Source organism: Trachurus japonicus, chromosome 16, assembly GCF_045865225.1.
Source record: "Trachurus japonicus isolate A0001 chromosome 16, Traja_1.0".
Taxonomy (NCBI): domain Eukaryota; kingdom Metazoa; phylum Chordata; class Actinopteri; order Carangiformes; family Carangidae; genus Trachurus; species Trachurus japonicus.
In genome coordinates, this window is record NC_140922.1 from 9,797,163 (window position 1) to 9,821,277 (window position 24,115).

The following is a 24,115-nucleotide window of genomic DNA, read 5'->3' on the forward strand; positions in this document are numbered from 1 at the left end:
GGACAGATTCACCTGTGGAATAAAGACAAAAAAAAGTCAGCTACAACCAACAATAATATAAAAACACTAAATTTGAATGACAAAAATACACAGAAATCATCAACTACAAAAAAAAAAGAAAGAAAAACACAAATCTTGTGCAACAACAAGAAGAAAACACACTGATGTAAATAAACAGAGTCCCATGCAGAAGGCTAATTGAGCATTTTAGAGAATAAAATGAAGCATGAGCCCAGTCGGAGAGCTGATGTGAAATGAGGCTGAGTCTGCGCGGTCGTCTCACTTACCTGAGAGAATGAGCTTCCTCCGTGCTCCCTGACTGGTGACTGAGGGCTTTTATACAGTCCCAGGAGGCTGCTGCGCTGTGCGTGTCGCCGGAGGGGGGGGGGGGGGGTGAATAATCCTCACTCGCGCGCACGCGTTCACGTGGTGATGATGATTTGTCTGCACAGGGTTGCGTTTCTTTCCAAGTTCCACGCATCGCGCCCCCCCTCACACGACGTCCGAAGTTCTCGTTTCTCGTTTTGCATTGCTTTGAGGCGATTGAGCAACAAGGCTGCCACAAGAAAAGAGGCAAAGTAATGGTAGAACTGTGTTTATGTTCTTTTTACACTCAACTGACTATTCCTTAACAATAAACCTTTCAAACCTTTGAGGCGTTACTTCCCCATCACATCATTTATTGCCTTCTTCCTGAGGCTGTGGACACAGTCTAGAGAGAAACGAAAAAGGAAATAAAAAAGAGTAGTCCTGCATTAAAAGTTTTAAATAGATGTCTGGATTATGATATAAAAAACTTAAAATGCAGTGAAAGTCCAAGAAATAAAAAAAATGGATGGATTCTGAAAAAAAAGTCTACCCAAAGCAGCAGAAATATTCCAGGTAAAATTATATCTCCAATTTTACTGTTTGATGGTTGTCAATTACACAGAATTTCCACATTGGTGTGGCTGAAATTTACAGAAATGTGTTGGATTTTGCATGATAGCGTGATTTTATGATAAATTTAGCATTACATATAGTATTTCAGATTTTGCCATAATAAGAAATTGTCTTTCAGACTGAAGTTTTTCTTAAGTCGTTGATTTTAAAACTTCATACAAAGGGTCTCATTTGAATACTAATGGCCTACAAGAGCAGCTCTGCCCTTGTTGGCCATTCACACCCCACCTACCACCCATGGGGGACACACATCCACCTATACGTGAGGTTCTTTAACATAACAATCTCATCCTCTTGTTAAGCCTGTGAATATTCTCATTTGTCCAGGACACCGTTATCCCCAAAGAAATTTAAAAGCAACTGGACTTTTGGCTATTTGTCTAGGAAGACGTTTCACCTCTCATCCTCTGCACTGTATGTGTTTTCTATGTATGCAACGCGTTCCCTGTCTCCACGACAAATTTCTCCCTGGTGGAGACCAATAAACCTAACCTAACCTAACCTATCCAAGAGGCTTCATCAGTTCATGGACGCATCTGACCAGGCTGGGACCGGTCCTTCCTCTTGTTCCACTGCTGAATGCAGTGCGTGTGATTTCTCTGCAGTCAGATCATATGTTCTAAACGTCTGTGTTATAGACTTGTTGCACAGTATGTACTTGAACTGGACCTATAAATTACCAGGAGCTGCCTGGAAGACAAATAAGGTGTCAGCATTACAAGATGGGCATGCTCAGGCTTGGGGGATATAGTCAGGTATAGTGGGAATACTAAAAGAGAGAGGCACTGGGGTAATAACATCCAGAGAACTTCACCTGAAGTATTGTATAATGGATGAAAAGCAGTATGTTGAGAAGGAACAAAAGAAGTAAATCACACAGGTGGCACAGGGACATAAGTTCTTGTGTTGTACATTTTCACAGAAGAAAGTTATTTCCAGGATTTTGAAAGTAGCTTGGGAAAGGCGAAACTGACAGAGAAAAAAAAGGTTTTTTTAAAAACAAATATTTGAGCACTGGTGCAGTACGTTCAACACCAACCCTCTATTTATAGGGGAATAGTACTGATAAGTTGTGATATTTTGTTATTGCCGCGCTACACATACACTTATAATTTCAAGATGGTAACATCAGAGATCTTTGTTGTTCAGTGAGGCCTCCACATGGTGCTACATTCACTGACAGTGTGAGCCTCTGCCTCTTGGTGGTGGCCAACATGGAAAGTAGAGAAAACATTACATTACTCACAGAAGGCTGTTTCATTATGCCATTATGAGTGGCATAATGAAATGTGTTTTTTTGCTGTCAAGTTCAACTCTGACTCACTGTCCATGTGTAATGATCTTTGCCCTTTAAGACTCGGTGTCTGTTGTCAACCCAACAGATTTCTGTGATCTGTACTTTTTCACAGAAACCTTACACAGGGACAAAGTTTACTCTTCAAGTAAGGCAATTAGTGTGAGGACAAGATTACATCACCATGTGATAACCCAAAGGGGTTAGTTTTGTGTTTAGTGATTAGGGGAATGGACCAGATTGTCCAGTTATTTTGTGATGTGAAGAGCTCAGAACAATGAGGCACAACTGGTAAATTTTAGGTTTAAACCCAGTTTAAAATGTCACATTTCAGTTCAGAACAAGAAACCTTTGACTTTGGTATTCTTGGACAATGGTGTGGGTCACACTTCTGTAGATACTGTATATTCAGCCAGATAACATGGCCTGTCCAGTTCAAACACACAAATCAGGGTCAGTGTAGTGACCCCCTTATTGTGAGCAACAACTTTTTGGGTTTTACACATCCATCCTTTCGTCATTATGTTATTTCATCTTATGTCAGATGAATATGTCCATTTTGTTTTTTGTGTTGACAGAAACATTCATTTTTAAACTTCCATTACAAAGATGACAGATGCTGACAAGCTATTTTGTGTGTGTGTTTTTGTTGTTGTTGTTGTTGTTTTAATTGTGCAGAGTGCATGAACCAGAGTTACCAACCCGCACAAAGAAGGATTATACAAGACTGACCACATAAACCCACAGTGCCACCAGGACAAGGGGACAGAAGGCATACTGGGAAATGAAAGTGAATATAGAGCCATGAGGTAATACAGTGAAGTATCTGACACAGTCATCTAAACTGCAGCTGCTTCTCCTTTTACTCCATAACAACAGAATCAATGTCTGTGTGTGAGAAGGGATCCTTAAATAGTTTGAACTAAAGTAACCCCAACTTGACGATGTTGTTCTCTGGAAGCTTGTTTTTGGTTGAATCTGTGGTTAAGTTTGGATGATCTCACCCCATAATGAATACTAGCAAGACATCTGTTAAGATGAGTCAGTGAGGTTACTGCAGTGAATGTCTCTGGGTTAAGAGCTGTTAACTGGATATTTGACCGTTTTTCTTTGTAGCATAACCTCCCTTATCATCTGGTTCTTAGTCAGAGTGCTATCAGCTGATGGAGATGTGTGCTGACAGGTCCAAATGTTGGAGAAAGGACTGCTGAGTTTATTGCACCACTCTCTGTAATGAAGAGGTCACAAGTTTGATGTGGAAGGCTAATGCTCGGGGCGAGATGCATGATAAGCTAATGGTGTACTTACCCTTGTAGGCCAAAGGGGTAAACCCTGGTGTCTAAGGGAGTTCAAGCTGTGCAGAAACTTGATTGGCTGGAGGCATGGCATCTTCATTTTAAATATCATCCTTTATTTTGGCATAGAGCTCCGGAAAATCACATCATATCTAATTAAAGGATTAGTTTAACATTTTGGGTGACATTTTCTTTTCACAAGTTAAATGAGCAGATCAAGCTCAACAGTGGGTTTAGATCAGCCTGATTGGATGCTCAGGGAAACAATGAGCCTGCCTCCAATGTTTACAAGCACTTTAAAATCTCAATTATTATTTGCTACATTTGGACATCACCAGAGATTCATATATAGTAAACAGACAGAGTGTTAAGAAACTCTTTTGATACCACTTTGAAATGCATCTGACCCATCTAGGTAGAGAGTATATTATTATGAAAGTCCTAACAATTTGAATTATGACTGTTTTCAAAACCTCCAGTTCATCACATTTTAACAATTGCAGGTTTAATAGTGCAATTTAAGAGAGGAAACAGGCCTGAGCATTTACAGTATGTCTATTGATCATTCTTTTAAAATATATCTTATCAGAAAAAAAAACTTAAGGTCTTGACATAATCAGACAAAAGAAATCAGAGCTGTTCTTGGAGGGTTAACAGTGTGCAAAGCCTGTGACAGCTGGGGGCAGAACAGAGGAATGTTGTTTGCCACTGGGTAAGGCAGCGTGGGAGCGATCTGGCAGCATGGATGGAGGCACAAAAGGGAAAAAAACTAAAAAACAAGGTGGAAGCACAATGTTTTTATGAACCTCCAGACTTGCAGAGACAAACCTGGACATGCCCTGTCCAATATCCACAACCCAATCTTAACTGGGTGTGGCAGGCCAGGGTGAGCTGGGGGGATTTTGCAACTAGACACTAAACAAACAGGAATTGCTGCTTGTTTGGAGTTATATTGGAGGCATATAAAGTTTCAGTCTTCCTGAGAAATTTCAGCATTTAATATTCATACATTTAAACAGTTTGCCCACTACTTTGCCCATAAATCTATACAACTAGGTGACTTTAGATTATATATTCATCAGAGGGCATTCATTCTTTTCAGATATCGTTTCCACTCAGCACTGCATGACACCCAAATCCAAAATCATATCCATTCTTTATGTTTTTCCAGTGGAACATTTGTCAACCTTTGGTTTGATATCTTATATCTAATACACCAACCAAGAAAGAAAATCAATCTGACATCCTGAAACCCATCCTGAATCACCATTTCTCAATCATTTCAACGTGACTATGTAAGAAACACAAGAGACTCGCATGTTTTTGTTTTGCTTTCATTTTATTCCCATGGTATGGGGACAGAACACTGTGGTCACAGACCAAAATTCAATATTTATAATTTATCTGTTTTTAACACTGTAAATATAGATACACATCTTTATATCATAGAAATGGTGAACTTGTGTCATCATGTTGTTGATAACACAAATGTGCTACTGAGATGGGGGAACTGTTTGTTTGGGTGCAGTTTCTTTCTGTTGAATGTGAGGTGAAGGTTGACTTAGTTGGCCTTGACAAAGGAGTGATAGAGGGCGGTGAGACGAGCCTGCAGGTCCTGGGCGTAGGGGTCCAGCCTCTCTCTCAGCTCATCAACGTAGGGGGTAGCGATCTCTTTCACCTGCTGGGCTCTCTGGTTCAGCTCAGTCTGGACCTGCTCAGTCATGGGGGCCACGCGCTCCTTGAAGTCCTGCAGGTGCTGGTCCACCTTTGTCTTCAGGTCATCGGTGTAGGGTCCCATCTGAACCTGCAGATCCTTCACACTCTGCTCCAGGCTGATCTTCAGCTCCTCGCTCTTCTGCAGCAGGGTGGCTCTCAGGGCCTCGGAGTCCAGGGAGTCTGCGTAGGGGGCCAGTTCCTGCTTGAGCTGATCTACTTTCTGCTGGATCTGGGTCTTCATTTCCTCGGTGAAGGGCTCCATCTTTGTCCTGGCGTTGTTGATCTCCAGCGTCATGCGCTCTCTCAGCACATCGGCCTCTGCGGTGACCTTGGTGATCAGGTCCTGGGCTGCGGGGGGAAGCTGTTCCTGGATGCTCACTGCATACTTGTTGGCAACGACGGCACCGTCTGTCAGACGGGCACTAAAAATAAAAGTTAACATTGAGATAAAGTTTAGTCTAAAGTTCACATTGTAGTTGGAAAAAAATGCATCTTGGTCACCATGTAGCCTGCTCTTTATACTATTAGCATGCTTCACATATTCTCACATTGTGTATGGGCCTACCTGACATCCTGTCCAAACTGAGACTTCCTGATCATCTGCATGGTGTCATCAGCAGTCTGGGTGGCCTTGGCAACATAGTCCCAGAAAGCATCAGTCATCACCTCCAGCTGTGGCTTGGGTGCATCAGCATAGAAGAGGTTGGCATTGCAGCCTGTTGGATGAAGACACGATTAGCTTTAGAAAATCTTTCATTCTTCATGTGTGTCAGCCTGTTGCGAGGGTTGAGAGCTGTGCAGTGCATTGTCAACCCTTAACACAAAATGCCGTTCTTTAGCGTGAAGACATCGATTGACACTGATAGTTGTTTCATTCTCCAAAATCTTCAGTAGAAAAGCAATATTTAAGGTCAGACTCACCGGCGATGGCAAGGACGAGCACGACAAGGACCTTCATGGTTCTTTGATCTTAGAGAGAAGAAAGTATACTAGTAAGTAACCACAGCAAACAGTGGACAGTCAGCCAATACCTCTTTGTTTCCCATCTTACCTGTGTTTGCAAGTGTATCTGCAAGTCCACTTGGTAGTGCTTGTGTTGAGCTGGTGAGCTTCTGCAGCTTATATAGGGAGCCAGAGACTAATGATCCCAAAGTCCAGCTGTGAGTGCCTTGCTGTCACCCTGCCTCACCCTGCTATCTTAACTGACATCCTGTGCCACTCTATGCAACGTACGTGCACAAGCCCTGTTTTACCAGCGCACATCCACCCTGACTACATAATCCAGTTTCTGCAGTTTCATTATTAGTGATTTTGTTTTTTATTTCCTTTTTTTTATTTGAAACTATGAATATTGCTGCATTTCTACACTGCCTTACCTGATGTGATTTCCTACATGTTAGGGTGATTCATCAGACCAAAAACATGAGTTTAACTTTAAACAGTCAAACTCTGTATTCACAGGTCTGTGTAATCACTTAGATATGAGCTTTTCTCAGCCTCAGATAACTCAGACAGAGCCACTCTCTTTAATTTCTTTGATGACCAGATTTGATTAGATATGTGGAAGGTGTTGTTTTATTGTCTCTGTACTCTTGACATTTTGCCTGCTAACGTCACCGTAATCTAAGGTTCTAGTTTCTGTGTCATGCCAGTGTTCAGCAGTTTCAATGTGTCAGTCTGGCCAAAGGTTAGTAGACTCCAACACCGTCAGCCCTTGAAGGACAAAGTAGCTGAAGACATGTCAGAGTTCAATTCTCGGAGAGCACTTTTATAAAGCAGAATTTGATCGCTATTTAATTTTCTCTAAGACAAAGAAAGATCATATGCAATGTCCAAGACCAGTCCTGGGCATTTTTTGCCCAGAGGGTCATTTAAGAATTATTTTTGAATTACCTCCTGCCTGTTTTTCTAAATATGTTTAGTTCTTCCTCTCAAGTGCAGTTGCTTGGTTTCACACACCTTGTTGCTCATCCCCATTGAACCACATTTTCAGACAGCCTTTCTTCATGTATTAAGGAAAAGTTGTACAGTGGATGTGAATGCCAGATCACATTCAGAAGGTTGCAGAAATGGTGGCATGCACATGCCTTCTAGCTTAACACTGGAATGGTCCAGAAGCTGTGAATGTAATGAGCAAATTCAGATGACTCTAAAATAAAAAAGAAACTCTAATGATGAACAGTAGGGATAACCATCTTGGAATAATACATTAACACACCCTGTCCAAATAATAAGAGATTTTCCTGTTTTTCTGACTCGGTTGTCTGTTGAGACTAATATGTTAATTTATAAAGATTAGAGGAACAAATGAAAACACAAATCAATGACCACAAAAGAGCACTGATGCAGAGGAGAGGGCAGATGGGGAGTCAATAAAAGTGTCTTGAGATTGGTTGGATAAAACGGTGGATGTAACACTTTGTAATACTGGTGACAAAATAGTTACACTTCCTCATTCTTAGATGGAAAAGTCAGGGTGACCAACTTTCCACATTTCTGATATCATGTGATTTGAGACATTGCATATTATGCATCAGGTTTTTAACCAATATCGAAGACCAAGATCAGATTAAATTAGTTATTGTGTTACGTCTACTCTTATTGAGACAAACAGGTTTGCTTATACACAGTTCCTCCATAATTCCTACAGGAGTTTTTTTTGCATCTGAAACATATTCCTGTGGGACTTCTTGTGCCCCTGTGAGACTCTATATTCCTTAGGGAATTTTTCTGTATCTGACATACTGTGATTCTTTGATATGCTTAAGCGTGAGTATTTCAGAGGATTGCTACCTCTTTTGGTAATGTTTAAATATCCCTATGTATATATATATCCTGTGACTCTGAAAATAACTCTTGACACCTGCTATAAGCTCCAGCGATAAGGCCTGGAATGTAAACATGTCAAAAGATATATACATATATACTATGCCTCTCCAACAGCCAGCATGAAAATATTGTACTTTTTAAAGTGTTATGAAAAGGTGACTCCTTGAATCACTCCTGACACAAATTACACCTGCTGGACTCTGTAGAATATTGTGTGTGACTACTTTGCACCATTTCAATGTAAAACTCAAGAAAACATTTGAGTGCCTCGTGTTATTTTATGCATGTTGCTTGAGCCAAATACAAAGTCCACCCTTGTAAGGACACTAAGGTTATCTGGAGTTATCTGCGGGCTGTTTCCACTAGACTACGTGGATAGTGTAGTTAATCTCTATATCCTAAGTGCTTAAAGGAGAAAAACTGCAGTAATCCTTTTGGTGTAAGATAGGTTTTGTGGTCAGGACACTACTAAAAGTCACATAACCTCTGTATAGCGCAAAGACTGTGGCTGAGTGTGTGCATTGTCGCCTCAGTCATGTGAGAAGCAGCAGAAACAGGAAGAGAGCTATCGTGACAACATGGCAGGGACTCCTGGACTTTGGGCTCTTGACTACAACTGTCACCTGGCCTCAGTATATATACACAGAAGCACTTCTCAGATACACTCAGATCTCTAACACGACAAACCCTGAGAGATACACAAGCCAAAGGACAGGTGAGTTGCCCTACATTCCAAAACACAACTTTATAGGAGGCAAATATAAATGTCTTAGCTTTGTTATTGCAGTTGAAATGTTAACTAGATCATAATTGTTTTTCAGCAACACGCAGTCATGAAGGTGTTTATGGTACTAGCCGTTGCGGTGCTGTCTGGTAAGCTTTGGTTTTGTGTGTTTTTAATATGTCAAATATAACTTAACATTTAAGCACTGCTTGATGTGTGACCAGAATACAATGAATGGCTCAAAAATACGCGCAACTCTAATTGATCTCCATCCAACAGGTTGTCACGCCAACCTCTTCTATGCTGATGCACCCAAGCCACAGCTGGAAGTGCTGACTGATGCTTTCTGGGACTACATCGCCAAGGCAACCCAGACAGCTGATGACACCATGGAGATGATCAGGAAGTCTCAGCTTGGACAGGAAGTCAAGTAAGTTGTTGACCATTGTGACTGTGCCGGCTAGTCACCTGTGCTGGTTTTACACAAACCCCAGATGGTTTAACTGTTACTTTATCTTGTAGTGCCCGTCTGGAAGAGAGCGCCGACATCGCCAACCAGTACGCAGTCACCCTGCAGAAGCAGCTTCCCCCTGCAGCCCAGGACATGATGACCAAGATCACCGCAGAGGCCGACGTTCTGAGAAATGTCCTGACCCAGGAGCTGACCTCTGTCAGGGATAAGTTGGAGCCCTTCACTGATGACATGAAAGCCCAGATCCAGCAGAAAGTAGATCAGCTCAAGCAGGAACTGGCCCCCTACGCAGACTCCCTGGACTCCGAGGCCCTGAGAGCCACCCTGATGCAGAAGAGCGAGGAGCTGAAGATCAGCCTGGAGCAGAGTGTGAAGGATCTGCAGGCTCAGATGGGACCCTACACCGATGACCTGAAGATGAAGGTGGACCGGCACCTGCAGGACTTCCAGGACAGCTTGGCCCCCATGACTGAGCAGGTCCAGGTTGAGCTGCATCAGAGAGCCAACGTGGTGAAACAAATGATGGCGCCCTACGCTGAGGACCTGAGAGAAAAGCTGGACCCCTACGCCCACGACCTCCAAGCCCAGCTCATGTCCCTCTACCAGTCCTTCGTCAAGGCCAAATAATTCATCCTCCAAAGTCGACCCTCTCTTTAACTGACCTCAGTTTGAAGTGTGTGAAAATTTAAACACCTAAATTGTACTGTAAAACAAATTAAACTGGACATAATATTTATTGCTAAGTGCCATATTTGCAAAACAAACGTCTGCACTTGCCAAAAATGTATATAGTTTTTATTGTTTACTGTGGAGTTGGAAGCTGGAATTTGTATGTAAGCTAATTTATGTAAGTTATGACAAATAAACAGATGAGTCTTGAAGATGTGTATTGTGATCTTTTACAGGATGTGCATTTCATTTGAAAATTGGCTCAAAAATTCCAAACTTTCTTAGAACAAACTGTGAATTTTCAAGGCATCAGGGAAGTTTGTTAACAAACATGATAACTACATATAGAGGGACTGCTAGTCACGAGCCACAGTTGCACACGTGCTGTTTTTTTCCCAGCAGGCAGCTAGTATTTTGATATCATCTGCCATGTCTAAACATGTCCTGACTTTCCAGAGGCAGACTATTGTTCTCGTTCCTGTCATCGCTTGTCATGAAACTGCACCTTCCTGGTGTCAACACTAAAATCAACAAACTGCTATGGGAAATGTGGATGACCAATGCGATGTGAATGAGGCCTTGTCAAACCTACAGTGGGCCGGTTGCATTTGATGACACATAAAACGAAAGCTGTAAAAAGAAAGAAAGGAAAACCGACATTTACTTTAATTTAAAGTGATTTAAATGTTCTGAGCACCACATAAGTCTTTCTATCATGATCAAACTGAAATTGCACAACATTTTATTGTTGTTAATATAAAACACAAAGCCTTATCCTTCTTATCCTAACCCTATTGATGGTGCCAGCATCCAACGTGGAGGGTCAGAGTCCAGTGACAACATGCATACACTATCACGCAATTGCATTTCTGTTTCCTGGTTTCTTCAAAAGAGAGCAACAACAAAAACCACATTGGCAAATAAGGAGCACAGGTCATTCTTCAGGTATCTCACAAGAGAAATCATTCATAATAAACATGAGTCTTGTGGGTTTATTTGAAGAAAAGAGGATAACATGTTTGATCCTTCATTAAAAAAGAATCCTCCGTTTTTAAATACGTCAATCGTCGGTGTGATTGGAGGGTTTAAGTTTGTTCTCTCATCTTCAGCATAGCTCCTCAGAATTCAGTCTGCCTTAAATCTAATTACAGCATTTTCAAGTGCCACTTTTACTGAGATGCAAATGGGTCAGACTACCAAAAATCTCTGGTCCTTAAACAAATGCAAATCTGACCTCACATTTTCATGCATCAGCCTGTTTTACACCTGATTAGCATTTGTTTGGCCACCTAGGAGAAATGGTCCCACTGCATTATCAGTCAAAAGAGCCAAAAGGTATCTTTAAGGCCTTGATTCCAACGGCCACTTTTCTAAAGCTGAAGGCTTCACTGATGTCTGCCCCATTCAGACTCCACGACACTGAGAGGAGGGAACTGCTGTTTGACGCACACAAGTTTCTTTGAACAGGACACGTCTTGCCTTATTCACCGTAGTGGCAAACAGAGATTCTGTGTTGTTTTGATGCAGATAAGAGGTTGTTACTGGACTGCTGCTGCTAGTTTGATAAGAAGATCAGAGCCTTTGAACACGACAAGATACTGTGTCATGTTGATAGGTCATTGAAATGCTCTCGGCCGTGCTATTTGTTCCACCTTGTTGTCCCCTTTGGGCTGGGTTGGTTGTAAGAACAGCGTGGTTATGACATGTACATGGGGTGATATTCATGAGTTGTTTGCCTATTTCAGTTTAATCAACAGTTCAAGCCAGTCCAAACAAAAAGAAAACAGACTATGCCTCACAAAGGTTATTTTTTATTAGCTACCAATGTATGAGACTCAGAAAGAGAAACTAATCTTTTTGCTATTGACAAATATGGCTGAAAATAGTGGTATTGCACATCCAAGTATGCACAAGTATTGTATTTGAGTGCATTGTGCGGTACTTGCGGTTTGTTATAATCACCAATTAACTTTCACACTTTATGTGCAATGCATTAATTACAGTGTCCCAACTTCCAATAGCCATTGTGAATAATGAGTACTTTTATTTCTAAAACTCAAGTACAGTTTGTTCTTAGTATTTTTGCATAATTAACATATTTTGAAGCTTTTGCTTTTGATGGAGCATTTCCCATCAGTGGGACTTGCCACTTTTACTCAGATAGATTATCTGAGTACTTCCTCCACCACTGACTGTAGTGTTAGTCATTTATTTTCCATCTGCGTCAAGAGTCATTGGAAGTCATGAAATTTATCATGCCACATGTAAAACCAGATGTGATAGGAGAGGGTATACTGCCACCCAGTGACCAAACAGTGGAGGAGCTTGAGCTCAAATAAAATCTCTGGCCATTGAAGAGTAAATTAGCTCATAGATGTTCAGCTACTTATACTGTCCAATTCAATAAGACAGGGGATTATATATTTTATATGCCATGAAACATTCTTTATTCACTGTTTTAATTATTACAGCTCATTTCTTTGGAAAATATGCTACATGGCACTATAAGTAGCTCACAAGTGCTTGTTATACTGTTCTGCTCATGTCTAAAAACTATTTTCCATGTCTCAATAAATGAGACAAGGATCTATGTCTCTTCTTAATTCAGTCTAAACACTTTTTTATCAGGGCACTGAAAAGTGGGAATATTAAAAAAAGATTTTTATTAAAATATTTATTTATTAAAGATATTCATTAAAGATATTTATTTTTTTATTTAATATTTTATTTTATTTTATTTACATTTTCTCTGTTCATTCCTATGGTGAAACAATTGTTTGTTCACTGTAATTTACTTTCAGTTCTGTACAGAATAAAACTTCATGCTGTAAACTAATACAATTTGGTTATAAAAATAAAAAAAATCAGATTTTTTTGGATATGTTGCTCTGACACTTAACATAAGGCACAACCACACATTGCATAACATTGTTATGCCTAGTCCATGAATTGGCTACATGCCAGGAGTAATAATAGACCAACATGAGTACCAGACGTTCTGTTGAAGTGTGATGTGTTTAACACTCAGTCAAAATATGACAACAGACAATTGAATGTGATGAAACTGATGAATGTGATGAATGAAGAAGATTGTTAAAACTCCTCATAAATATCACAGGGATGGAATTATTTCTCAGTTTTCTGTGTAGTCATGAATACAATTAAGAAAAATATTAAAGATTTTAAAGTGCAGAGGGTTTAAAGGTGCTAAGCCTTTATGTTTCCCAAATGTCCTCAAGATGTCCAGAAGACATGTTTACATTCCAGCTGCCAAAGGTGCTTTAATATAGAATTTATATAAATGTTATGTTTCTGAAATTGGTAAAGTCTGCAAAAGATGATTTTATATCATTGTTTGAGTGCAGTTCCGTATGTGTTAGAGCATGTGAGTAAACACATCTAATCAGTATTCAGAGCAAGAGATGGATGAACGATGGCTGTCAACACTTGCTCCCACTGGGAAAATGAAAATGTCACATGTTTGATGGTGTTTGTTTTGATGAATGGAAGATGTGGAGTCAGGTATGCTGCAAATTCAGGTTCATGTAACATTTGTTCACTGATCACGACTTGGATCTCCAGCCACGCCTCTCTCTCGGTTGAGGTAATCTTTTCTTTTCTTTTTTTTTTCCACCTCCATCATGACACGAGGCAAAACATCTCTAGTTTTTCAGACAATACCAAATATGATTTAATCAACACAAGTGAGATCATTTCATTCATGTGTTATTTGTGTAATGTGGCGATGTGGTGTATCATCTTGATATTTACAATTCATACAATTTATATGGAAAATTACTTTAAATGAAAACATACTGCGCATTTCTTGATTTGTACACGGCTTCTATTTACTGTGTATATATCATAGTTTGTGCTTTTTTTTTTACTTGCAAAAAATGTATTGAAGCTAAGATGAGGGGCTTAGTTGGTGCAAGTGACTGGAACACAAAGCCACATTTGCTCACATTGAATGTGGCAGGGGCCGTGGTTGAAATAGGCCATAAAACACTGACGGGTGTCTGGGGAGTGAGGAACAGGTGTACAGGTGGGAGGGTGGTGGGGATTGGCAGGAAAGTCTAAATGCATCTGTTGGATGGAAATTTGGCAAGGTCTGGAAAACATGGCAGACTGAGTGTGTGATGATGTTTTATGATGACTGGCACATCCACTGTAGGCTGACAGCAGTGGTTTATCATAGCAACAAGGAAGTAAAACCACTACAAGCAACAAAACACCAAGGTTAAACTATTGTTCAACAGCCTGTTTAATAAAAAAATAAAAAATAAAAAACTTTGCAGACACGTCATTTAAATCATAACTTATTCTCTGTCAATCTGTGGTCAGCCTCAGGATGGTGATTTAGGTGAGGGTCCGATCGCCACCGGTGGACAGAGGATTTTCATTAATCGAACTGATGTTTTGTCGATTATCTATCTGGTGATCTGTTTTTCCTCTGGCTCAGATGTCATGTTAGTCTCAACAAGTGTATGTGTGCTTGTGTTGGTTTCTGTGTCTGTACCTGGCAACAAAGGTCAAAGGACTACAAAGGTCTTGCTGGTCTGGGGGCACACACAAACACCAAGTAAAGGGAATGGACAACATTTGCTTAAAAGCAATTTATAAACAGATTAAGTAGTGTTCAAGACTGCATATTGCGGATCTGTTTTCTGACCCAAAGTGAGGCCATGACTGGTTCACAATGAGGGCTTTAGTAGGCAGCCTACTAGTCTAGTAATTTTAAGCCAAAAAAGGGGTCAACGTTAAACAAATTGCAACAGAAGCAAACTCAACTGATTTTGTATCCTCAACATGTCCTGAATGAGGGAAAAAAGCCCCGGAGAATCCCATTACGGGAAAGTTTAGAAAAAGACCCAAATATAGCCCATTCATACACCTATTAATTATTTTTCTCACGTGAATAGGGTAAAATTTTTAACCTTTAGATATCTTCATTAAAATTACTGAGTTGATTACTTACATTAAGACAAACAAAAAATGTATTACAAGTTTTTTGAAATTCTTTGTTAACATGAGCCAATTTTCATGTTGGTACCACCACAGCACCTTTATTTATACGTGCCATCCAAACGGTGGAATTTATGCAAATCTATGCAAATTTGCTCATACAAAATCAGTTGAGTTTGCTTCTGTTGCAATTTGTTCAACCTTTTTTCATAAAATGACTGGACTATACCGCCACTGAATCTTTTAGTGGTAAGCAGTACCGAACCGGGACTTGAGTTTCACCCCTGACTGCATGTCACGTTGGTACATACACAGATAATATTCTCTTTGACAGTTTTTACAGGCCATAAAGACGAAAGGTGATAGTCCATTCACTGGTAGACTGTCTGGTATGAGTGTCTTGGGGTAAGATTCCTTATCTTGAATATGCCACATTCATTTACGTAATATTTTTATTGCTAGTAATGCATGGAGTGTCTGACGTCTGTCCACAGCTCATTTCATCTACACAAGCAACTGAAGGTAATGGCTTCAGCCAGTTCAAGTTTATTTCATGTTTATCTTTATTTGTCTATACATTGAAAGTAAACTGTACAGTTGATGCATGGAAATGCACTTTGTCTCATCTCATCTCTCACAATCAAATCACTCAATAATAAATAATACACCAAAAATACCTAATAATAATAATAATAATAATAATAAAATACAACAAAACCACACAATAAACACAGATCATAGATTAGAGCAGCTGTTCAGCAGTCTGATGGCTGTCTTTAAAGCGGGTGGATGAACAGACTTTGTGCAGGGTGACTTGTGTCCTTTAAAATGGAGAGTGCCTTCCTCCTGAAGCGGGTGCTGTATTCTCTCTCAATGGACCTTGGTTATTAAATTAATAAAAGATATAACTTGCATTCAATTCATTATCCAGGTTGGATTGTGATGAGGGAAATCATGGTTTTCACTTTTCACAAGGAAAACTTTCTGGAATCAGATTTAGAAATGGAAATCACTCCCATAGACACACATAAATAACTGAAGAATGTCTTCTTTTGATGCTACCTGTGTTTTAACAGACGGCAGTGGGCATGAAAAAGCTCTAGACATTGTTGAGATAAACAAAGGTGAGTTTAAGGATCTATACATTAGTCAAACTGTTACTTGAATATGCAGTGAAATATGCAGTGAAAATAACAAGAACATTCTTCCCTCAGAGGAAGGGAAGAAGGGAGACAAAGCGCTAATGACTGTGAGAACTGTTTCTGTCATACTGTAGCCTAATACAATACACTTGCACAATATCTTAACTTTGTTATGATCACTCTTCTTTTTACAGTACCGTGAGAAGAACGTTGCTTTTGGAAACCAGTTCAGATAGGATGTCTTGCATGAAAGTCTTGGTAAGACTAAGAATTTTTTTGTGTGTGTGTTTGTTCAAAGAAAATACCGACTTGAATGCCAAAGGAAGTTGTTCTAAAAGCTTTTGACCAAATAAGGCTGATCACCTGCATCGATTTCAAACCCTGGGAGGATGAACCCAACCACATCTTTGTAATCAAATACATCATTTTTCAGTTCATGTTATTAATCCCAGTATTCCTCTAGTTATAGCTTGAGTTGATCCTGATTGATAATGTGATATTGATTGATTGATGTATTGATATTGTGAGTTGATCATTGACTTTTGGCAGAAATCAGTAGTTTGCTATCATACTTGTCTCACCCCCCTGCTCTGTCTACAGGTGTTGGTCATACTGTATGTTGGGAATCAAAGTCTCTCTATTGGACAGTGGTGTGATCACCTTGTTATAGTGAATCATGGGTTTTACATGCACTGGGCCTCTGGCATGAGCAGTCCAGATATGAATAATGTGAACATTGTCTGGGAAAACATAGAAAAAGGTTTGTATATACATTATATTCTGATTTTAAATGGTTTACTTCTGCTAAGGAGAAAAACTATTGAACTTGTTGTATGTTTTGTTCAGGGAGAGAATACAATTTTCTAAGGCACAGTTCAACCTACGCTACCACTCTGTGATGCACAACGGCAAAGATGCCTTCTCGAATGGCACCATCATCACTTATCTGCTAGAGTACCAAGATGTACAGTAAACTAGTTGTAAAGAATCTGCAGCTTTACAACTATTTTAGCTCAATTAGACCAATTACGGCCAATGATGTTCTAGAGCTCCAGCTTTACAACTGTAAAACAAGAGGTTATTCTTTTTGAAACAATGGTATATTGATATGTTCTTCATTGTGCATAATGATCACTACCTGTGTTTTTGTATGTTCCTAAGCATCTGCTGTCACCTTTCTGACATCATGCAGCTAGGAGGATGAGAGACTGTGTGATATGAGTCTTTGTGCTGAAGGAAACACCAGCTGGGAGAAAGTGGATAGCACAGGCGGCTTTCCAAACACACCAGCCTCAGTTCACAGGGAGGCATGAGCCTGCATGTTTTATTTTAATTTCCTGGTCAAAAACAGCATTCAACACAATCATTTCTCTATAATGGTACAGCTGCATGCGTAACATCCCTTTATTCTTAATTATACAGTATCCATCATGGTGTTCTTTAATACCCCGCTCTCACTGCTGTGTTCCCACAAACAGCAGAATTGTGATGGGTTTACTTTAAAGAGCGGATAAAAACACTAATTAGTAGCTGTTGCAATTAAAATTTAACACGTTTGCATTTTCTTCATGTCTACAAAGAACCAGACAGAACGACAACAACAAATCAAAATGGTGGGTTTTCTGTGAAATTCCCCCAAAAATTATGTGTTCACAACTGCATGTATCACTTTAATGTTTAATTGTGTGTAGATGGAGGCTTCTTCATGCACTGCAGCGCAGCGTCTGGAAAAGTGGGGGATGGCGCCAAAATTCAGTACAGTTGAATGAATCCTAAGAAACAGATCCAGTGCCTCCAGTTCTTCTATTTTCACATTGGGAGTGATAAACACCAACATTTGGATCAGCATGTATGACGGTGAAGACCACATATCTGATTGGACAGCTCACAGGTGAAATCTTGCACTCTGAATAGCTGAATAGTTGGACTTTAAAGGTTTAAACACACCAGAGGCAAATCAGCTCCATAACCTGACAAACATCCCTTGCAAGATGTCTATACCTACTATGCTTTTTTGTTCACTTACTGTACTTTGAAGTGTATCATCAGTCATACTGCATGTTCTTTGTCATTTGCCAGGTAAACAAACATCTCACTGGCAGCATTGTGTTCCCCTCATTGTCACCAGACAATTCAGGGTGGAATGTGAGGTTCTTAAAGGAGCAGGAACCTCCACTGCCGGGTTTTCGGTTGACAACCTATTTGAAAACTGTCCACATCACTTTCTGATAAACAGCAGCATCAGCACAAGCTTACGAAGCCCACGGTTTGTAACTAGACAGGGCTACGGGGCACCAGCTCCTGCTGCATCTCGCTTCGGACTTCTGGCATCCAGCAGCGGATGTCGAGACGGATATCTAAACATCACAACTGATTCAGCGAGGAAGTTCACAGGATGTAATTAAACCTCACTGATATCAGAGAAACATACAACATATTAATATATCATAATATAACAATGTGGTTAAATTGAGAGTTCAAACCATGTGTCTCATTTATTGTTATATCAAGCTAGTGGAGAGCTAATTCACTCCTGGAGTAACCCTAGGAAGGTGGGGCATTTCATTAATGTCACAAACGGTGAGTATGCAGGTCCGGACTTCAGCCTTTTCTTGACTTTTGATGCATTTTGGTCAGGAAATTTTATAAGAGAAGGCATCGCCATCTTTCTCCTCAGCGTTGATGGTATGTTTTATAGTGGTAAAAAATAAAATCATCCAGGGACGAATATAAACTAGGCCTGTATGTTTGATCAAGACTTTGATCAGTTAATTAGTTCTATTTGTACTGTTGCAACATCAATCAAATAGAACTGATTAATGTTGTAACAATACATCGAATTGAACACTTTTTGAATGTTCTATATAACCCAGCTGGACTGTTGTATCAATTAAATGCAGATGCAAACTGTACCTCTCAAAGCATGTTTGTTACTGTTTTATATGTTTCAAATCTCTGCCACTGAAAGTCTGTTCTTACTTTTTCATTGACAGATTTATCGGCTCTTTGAATGAATGGCTCAGACCTCCCTAACCCTTACCTTCTAACCTGGACCATGTAACACTAGTGCAGACAGATAACAATGGAACCTGTCTAAACAAAAATGTAAGAGCTGACAGACAATTATTAAGGAAAAAAGAGACAAAAACACCAACAAATACGTGTTGAAAGGTTTGCATAAACAGGACACACAGACTGCCAAAGAATGTGGAAACACCTGTATTACACAACACCAGTAGCAGACCACCCCTCTTTTGACATTACTGGAAACAGTCACACCACCTCTGGTATCATCACCTTCTGTCAAGTATGTGCTTTGTATCAATGACAGCTACTGTAGTGTTTCCTGAGAACACAATAGCTGCAGTCGGTCCCAGAAATGGTCTAGTGACTACAAACTACTATATAAATAAGACTGTACTAATTTTCTTTTCATCATCAATCAATCTGTAACTTATTGTTTCAAATTAATCAGTAAATAGGCTACAGTGTAAAATGTAAAAAAAAATATCATGAGAAATATCTTATCAAAATTCTCTCTCTTCAGAGCCCAATGTGAGAGCTTTAGATGAGGCTATTGTCAAAAACAAAGAAACACATTAAATTTAGGCCTACAATACTAAAACCCAGCAGAACATAACATGTGAGAAGCTGGAATACTTTTTACAAAAAGATGGGAAACACAAGTAAAGCACCTGCTTTACTTACCAGCACTCTTTGCACTGTGCCATATGAAGTCACCACTGTAGTCACTGTACTTTAACGTCAATATAACTTGTGATTAGGGGCAGTGCGTGGCGCAGTGGGTAAAGCGGCTGCCCCATGTCCTTACCGCAGGCGGCCCCGGTTCGAATCCCAATGTCGGGGAGTCCTTTCCTGCATGTCATACCCCCTCTCTCTGCCTCCCCCTTTCCTGTCTATCTCTACTGTGTGCTATCAAATAAAGGCAAAAAGCCAAAAGATATATATATATAACTTGTGATTTTCACTTAAAATACAACTACAGCTCTATGTTGACCATTCTCTATTAAAGCCGCACTGCTCTGCTGTTATTTCCCCGGTCTTCCCGCAGGAGCCATGTTTTCCATGGTGTCAGCCTCGGTGGCCCTGATGACAGGAAACCTGCTGCTGACACACTGAAAATGTTAGCTTTGCACAACATGTAGAGAAATTGATATATTTATTATTGTGGAGAACTACAAAAGAGAATTATTGGTTTAAGCCTAGACCTGCTCACTAAATGTGATTATTTCCTCCTTTCACGGAGTCTAACAGAATAGTGTAAGGTACAACAACAATCATCCACTTTGTGTCTCTTGATAATTGATTTCTTCAGCGCATAATTAATCTGTTAACCATCCATGGCCATTTAACGACTTCTAGTGTCCATTTATCAAATTTGCCAATGAAGTACTTTAATAGGAAAACACTCTGGCTCTTTTCATGCAAGATTGAGGTGTTTGAAAAGAGCCTAAAATCATATTTGTAATGAAGGTACAATGTTATTTGGAAATTTTACCCCCACCTTGGAAGCAAGTTAATTAATTTTTCAGTGACGTGAATAGAAGAATAATTTCACTGGAACAGGCTTCACCAAGCTGCACAGTGAACTGAACCATGATGTCATTCTTGAAACAACTTTGTTCTCACTGAAGCCGGACTGACAAGTTGTGGAGCTTAAGCGTGGTTTGAGTAAACACTCTTTCATTTCCATAATTAAATGGAGTATTTATAAGGAGTGGAATAACCCAGCAGTGGTGACTGTAACAACCTGCTAAAACTAAACACATTTTTTTGTCATTTACCACTTGAAATTTCCCATGAATCAAAGTATTGAAGCCTGACCAGATAATGCCACCCAATTACAATTTGTCTTCAGGGGGACATGAATGTATTTACCAGTTTCCATGGCAATCCAAAAAGTTGTGGAGATAAAACCATCATTTTTAGGTCCATGGTTGTGTGACAGTTGAGGTTCCTGTCACTATGCCCCCAATTGATCATGCGCCCTGGCTACTTGGCCAAGGGAATGTCCCTTTGGCCAAGTGGCAAGCGCGCATGACTCTTACCCAGGAGGTGTGGGTTCAATCCCCGCCTGGGCCCTCTTCCCTCCCTTGCCACAGTTGTAAAAGTCATCGACAGACATTAATGTGATGATCCATCATCTCCAACTTTGAAAGTCTGAACTATAGGTTCTCTGTAACACAGCACAAAAATGATTGAGACATTTCAGTATTTCAGTGTAGGGTAACACTTTATTTTAAGGGGTCCTTGTTCCTGTGTATCTACCTAATTAATTACAGTGTAATTACCTATGTAACCGTATGTAATAACATGTACTTACATTGTAAATACATAGTGTATTTTCGTGTACTTACAGGTCCTTGTTACACTTGTAATAAGAAATGCTTGTGCAAAGAGAGAGGCCACTTTGGCATTTCTTATTACAAGTGTAACAAGGACCTGTAAGTACCCCAAAATACACTATGTATTTACAATGTAAGTACATGTTATTACATACGGTTACATAGGTAATTACACTGTAATTAATTAGGTAGATACACAGGAACAAGGACCCCTTAAAATAAAGTGTTACCCAGTGTAGCCCAAGATTACAGACTGGCTGACCTTGGTATCTATGCTACTAGAATTTCTTACAAAGAGTTTTACCAGATCTCATCAGGGGTCAGTCATCGTGATTGTTTCATGCATTGAACTGAGCCAAATAAAAGTTGCATGTGGTTTGTTTTTACAGTAAATGATAAAACCTTAGTGTGCTATATGGTATCAAAAATGGTCTGTATTATCTGCTTCAGTGTACATGCTTGTTTTACCCAGCACATCAAATCAGTCTACCAAACCTGGTTTAAGAATCATGTCTCCAGCAGTTGTGGTTTGGCTGAAGATTTTTTATTATGACTGCATTACTCAGGTGCTTTGGTATGACTGCTGCAATAAAACTGGATCAACCGCTTCGAGGGCTTATGTCACAAAAAAGTTTGTTTAGAAGTGATGCACAGATGATTATAGGCTACTATTATCTCTTTGTTTCTTTGAGTTTAACCGTTTGACTTTCTTTTTGCCAAAGACTTCATTGCAATGTGGTTTCTTTGTCTCAAGTAGGCTACATCCTTACATGGCTAACACCCACTATAGTGGCTGTCAGTTTTTAGTTTTGTTTTAATCTGCAAGAGGTCCACAAAATAAATAAACTTCATTTACTTAATTTATTTTCTGTATATTTGATAAATGAAACAATTCTCAACAACAGCACTTAAGATAGGACCTTTAATTGAGAAAAGTGTTATTATTGCACAGTGAGATACATCACACTGAAGAAGCTAATAAGTTTGATACCGGTGAAAATCAAGTATAATAATATACTGATCAAATAAAAACAAAATAAAACACTGAGACAGTAGGATATAGCTTAATATATATTATTTTAGATTTTACTTCAACTCAACCTTAAAATTTCTGCATGTGCGCTGTTCGCTCACACAAAGTAATAATTCAACAACCTTTGTGTACATCTGACAACACTTGACCTGCCCATTGTCAAAGCAGGTTAAGATTTTTGTCTTGATAACAAAGAGATCTGAGCGGCAATTATTCTGCAAACAGTGGAATGTTTAAAACCTGTTTGTTACGTTTTGTTTTGCCAGTGAGCAGATACCCTCCCCTTAAAAGTCTCCTGTTACAGTCACTCATGTTCAAAAGAGTGACAGACACGCTGGTGGAAGGTAAACACAAGTGGCATTTTCTTTCTTTTTATACAAAACCATATTTCCTGAATTTTTAAATTAACTTAAGAAAAGATATATATATATAGCAGCTTTATTGTATTCCAGTAATAACGTGTCAATATCTGATTCACGATTTATTCTCTTTTGGATGAACTAACTGTGAAGCAAGCCACACTACGGTACAAGGATGAAAGGCCATATTTTTCTTGTGATCAGCTTGGCAATGTCCTTGGCAGTCTCGAAAAATCTTGTAAGTTTTTTATTTGTACTGTTGTGGTATTAAATTAGTACAGTGTTTAATTAGACGGAATATACATTAATTTAACCAATTTGAAATCTAAAGATTTAGATCGAATCTAAATATTTCAATCACTGTTTGAAATCTTAAGATTTCAAATTTGCTTTATTTGCAGAACAGTGTACAGAAGTGCCCTAGTGCTGTTTTTATGTCTCATGTTATATACTTAGAATTACATCATTAAATATGTTCATGTGCTCAATCTTACAGGATGGCACAGGTGACCCAGAGGTAGTGGGTAAGTTTTATCAGTTGTTATTGGTCATTATATATCCTAAAGTCTGTTTGACTTGAATTGAACCTTTTTTTTCATATTCTTTGTAGACATTGGTGAAGACAAAGACATTACAGATGTGAACAAGGGTAAAGTTAAACATCTTCCTATCATTAATGTAGTAGCTGTTTCATAGGCAAAGTGTCACTGATTTCTTTGTTCCAAAAATCTATATAATTTTTTTCCCCCTTCTTTTCATCTCAGACGATGATGATATTCTTGAGGTGAGTCAAGCATTTTTGTGGCTAAATTACTAAGATTTAATTAATTTGTATTTGAGACTTTTTGTACCTTAAATCTCAATGTTTTTCTTTCTAAATCTTAGCCAACAAATCTACAGAGGAGTGCCATCACTAATGACAACAATCTGTGGACATCTCCAGTCCCATATGTTTTGGAAAAAGACCTTGGTAAGCATTTATTTTACTGATGTTTATATGTGATGATTGATAAAATCACACTATGAATGGGTTTTCCAAGTGGTTTCAATGATACCTTAATGAACTTTTGTTAATACACTTGGAATTGAATTTTGAAAGGCATCAATCAGCTGATGGTTGCTGTCCCCCAATAACACCCTTAAGTGGAAAAAAAGCAGCACAAGGACGTGAACAAAGCTGTGTGGCTCACACAAATGCTTTAGATCTTAACTTGAAATAGTTCCACACCATCCACTTGTGTAGAACAGTAATTCCACCCCTCCCTCTAGAAGGAATAGAAAAATTAGGAACAATAATATATCAGTTATA

The 24,115-nt window shown here is 39.2% G+C and overlaps 2 protein-coding genes and 1 pseudogene across 2 annotated transcripts; 2 read left to right on the top strand and 1 right to left on the bottom strand.

The window, feature by feature from the left end:
• Positions 1–4,851: 4,851 nt before the first annotated feature.
• On the bottom strand, positions 4,852–6,432 carry LOC146971714 (uncharacterized). Its single transcript, XM_085801139.1, has 4 exons — positions 6,299–6,432; positions 6,169–6,216; positions 5,813–5,963; positions 4,852–5,669 (listed from the first exon to the last, which is right to left on the bottom strand). Exons 2-4 carry the CDS (start codon positions 6,203–6,205, stop codon positions 5,093–5,095), a joined length of 765 nt encoding a protein of 254 aa, XP_085657265.1. The 5' UTR covers positions 6,206–6,216; positions 6,299–6,432; the 3' UTR covers positions 4,852–5,092.
• Positions 6,433–8,483: 2,051 nt separating this feature from the next.
• LOC146971715 (uncharacterized) lies at positions 8,484–10,153 on the top strand. The gene is made up of 4 exons (XM_085801138.1): positions 8,484–8,791; positions 8,898–8,949; positions 9,080–9,230; positions 9,323–10,153. Exons 2-4 carry the CDS (start codon positions 8,910–8,912, stop codon positions 9,897–9,899), a joined length of 768 nt encoding a protein of 255 aa, XP_085657264.1. The 5' UTR covers positions 8,484–8,791; positions 8,898–8,909; the 3' UTR covers positions 9,900–10,153.
• Positions 10,154–16,149: 5,996 nt separating this feature from the next.
• Positions 16,150–23,940, top strand: LOC146971716 (meprin A subunit beta-like; annotated as a pseudogene).
• Positions 23,941–24,115: the final 175 nt, after the last annotated feature.

Bases quoted from the DNA above. Each gene is read 5' to 3' on its own strand.
- LOC146971714 (XM_085801139.1), bottom strand. From the start codon at position 6,205: ATGAAGGTCCTTGTCGTGCTCGTCCTTGCCATCGCCG. The intron at 5,964-6,168 runs GTGAGTCTGACC...TTCATCCAACAG, and splicing joins GCTCGTCCTTGCCATCGCCG to GCTGCAATGCCAACCTCTTC. The intron at 5,670-5,812 runs GTAGGCCCATAC...TTTTATTTTTAG, and splicing joins CAGTTTGGACAGGATGTCAG to TGCCCGTCTGACAGACGGTG.
- LOC146971715 (XM_085801138.1), top strand. From the start codon at position 8,910: ATGAAGGTGTTTATGGTACTAGCCGTTGCGGTGCTGTCTG. The intron at 8,950-9,079 runs GTAAGCTTTGGT...TCCATCCAACAG, and splicing joins AGCCGTTGCGGTGCTGTCTG to GTTGTCACGCCAACCTCTTC. The intron at 9,231-9,322 runs GTAAGTTGTTGA...TTTATCTTGTAG, and splicing joins CAGCTTGGACAGGAAGTCAA to TGCCCGTCTGGAAGAGAGCG.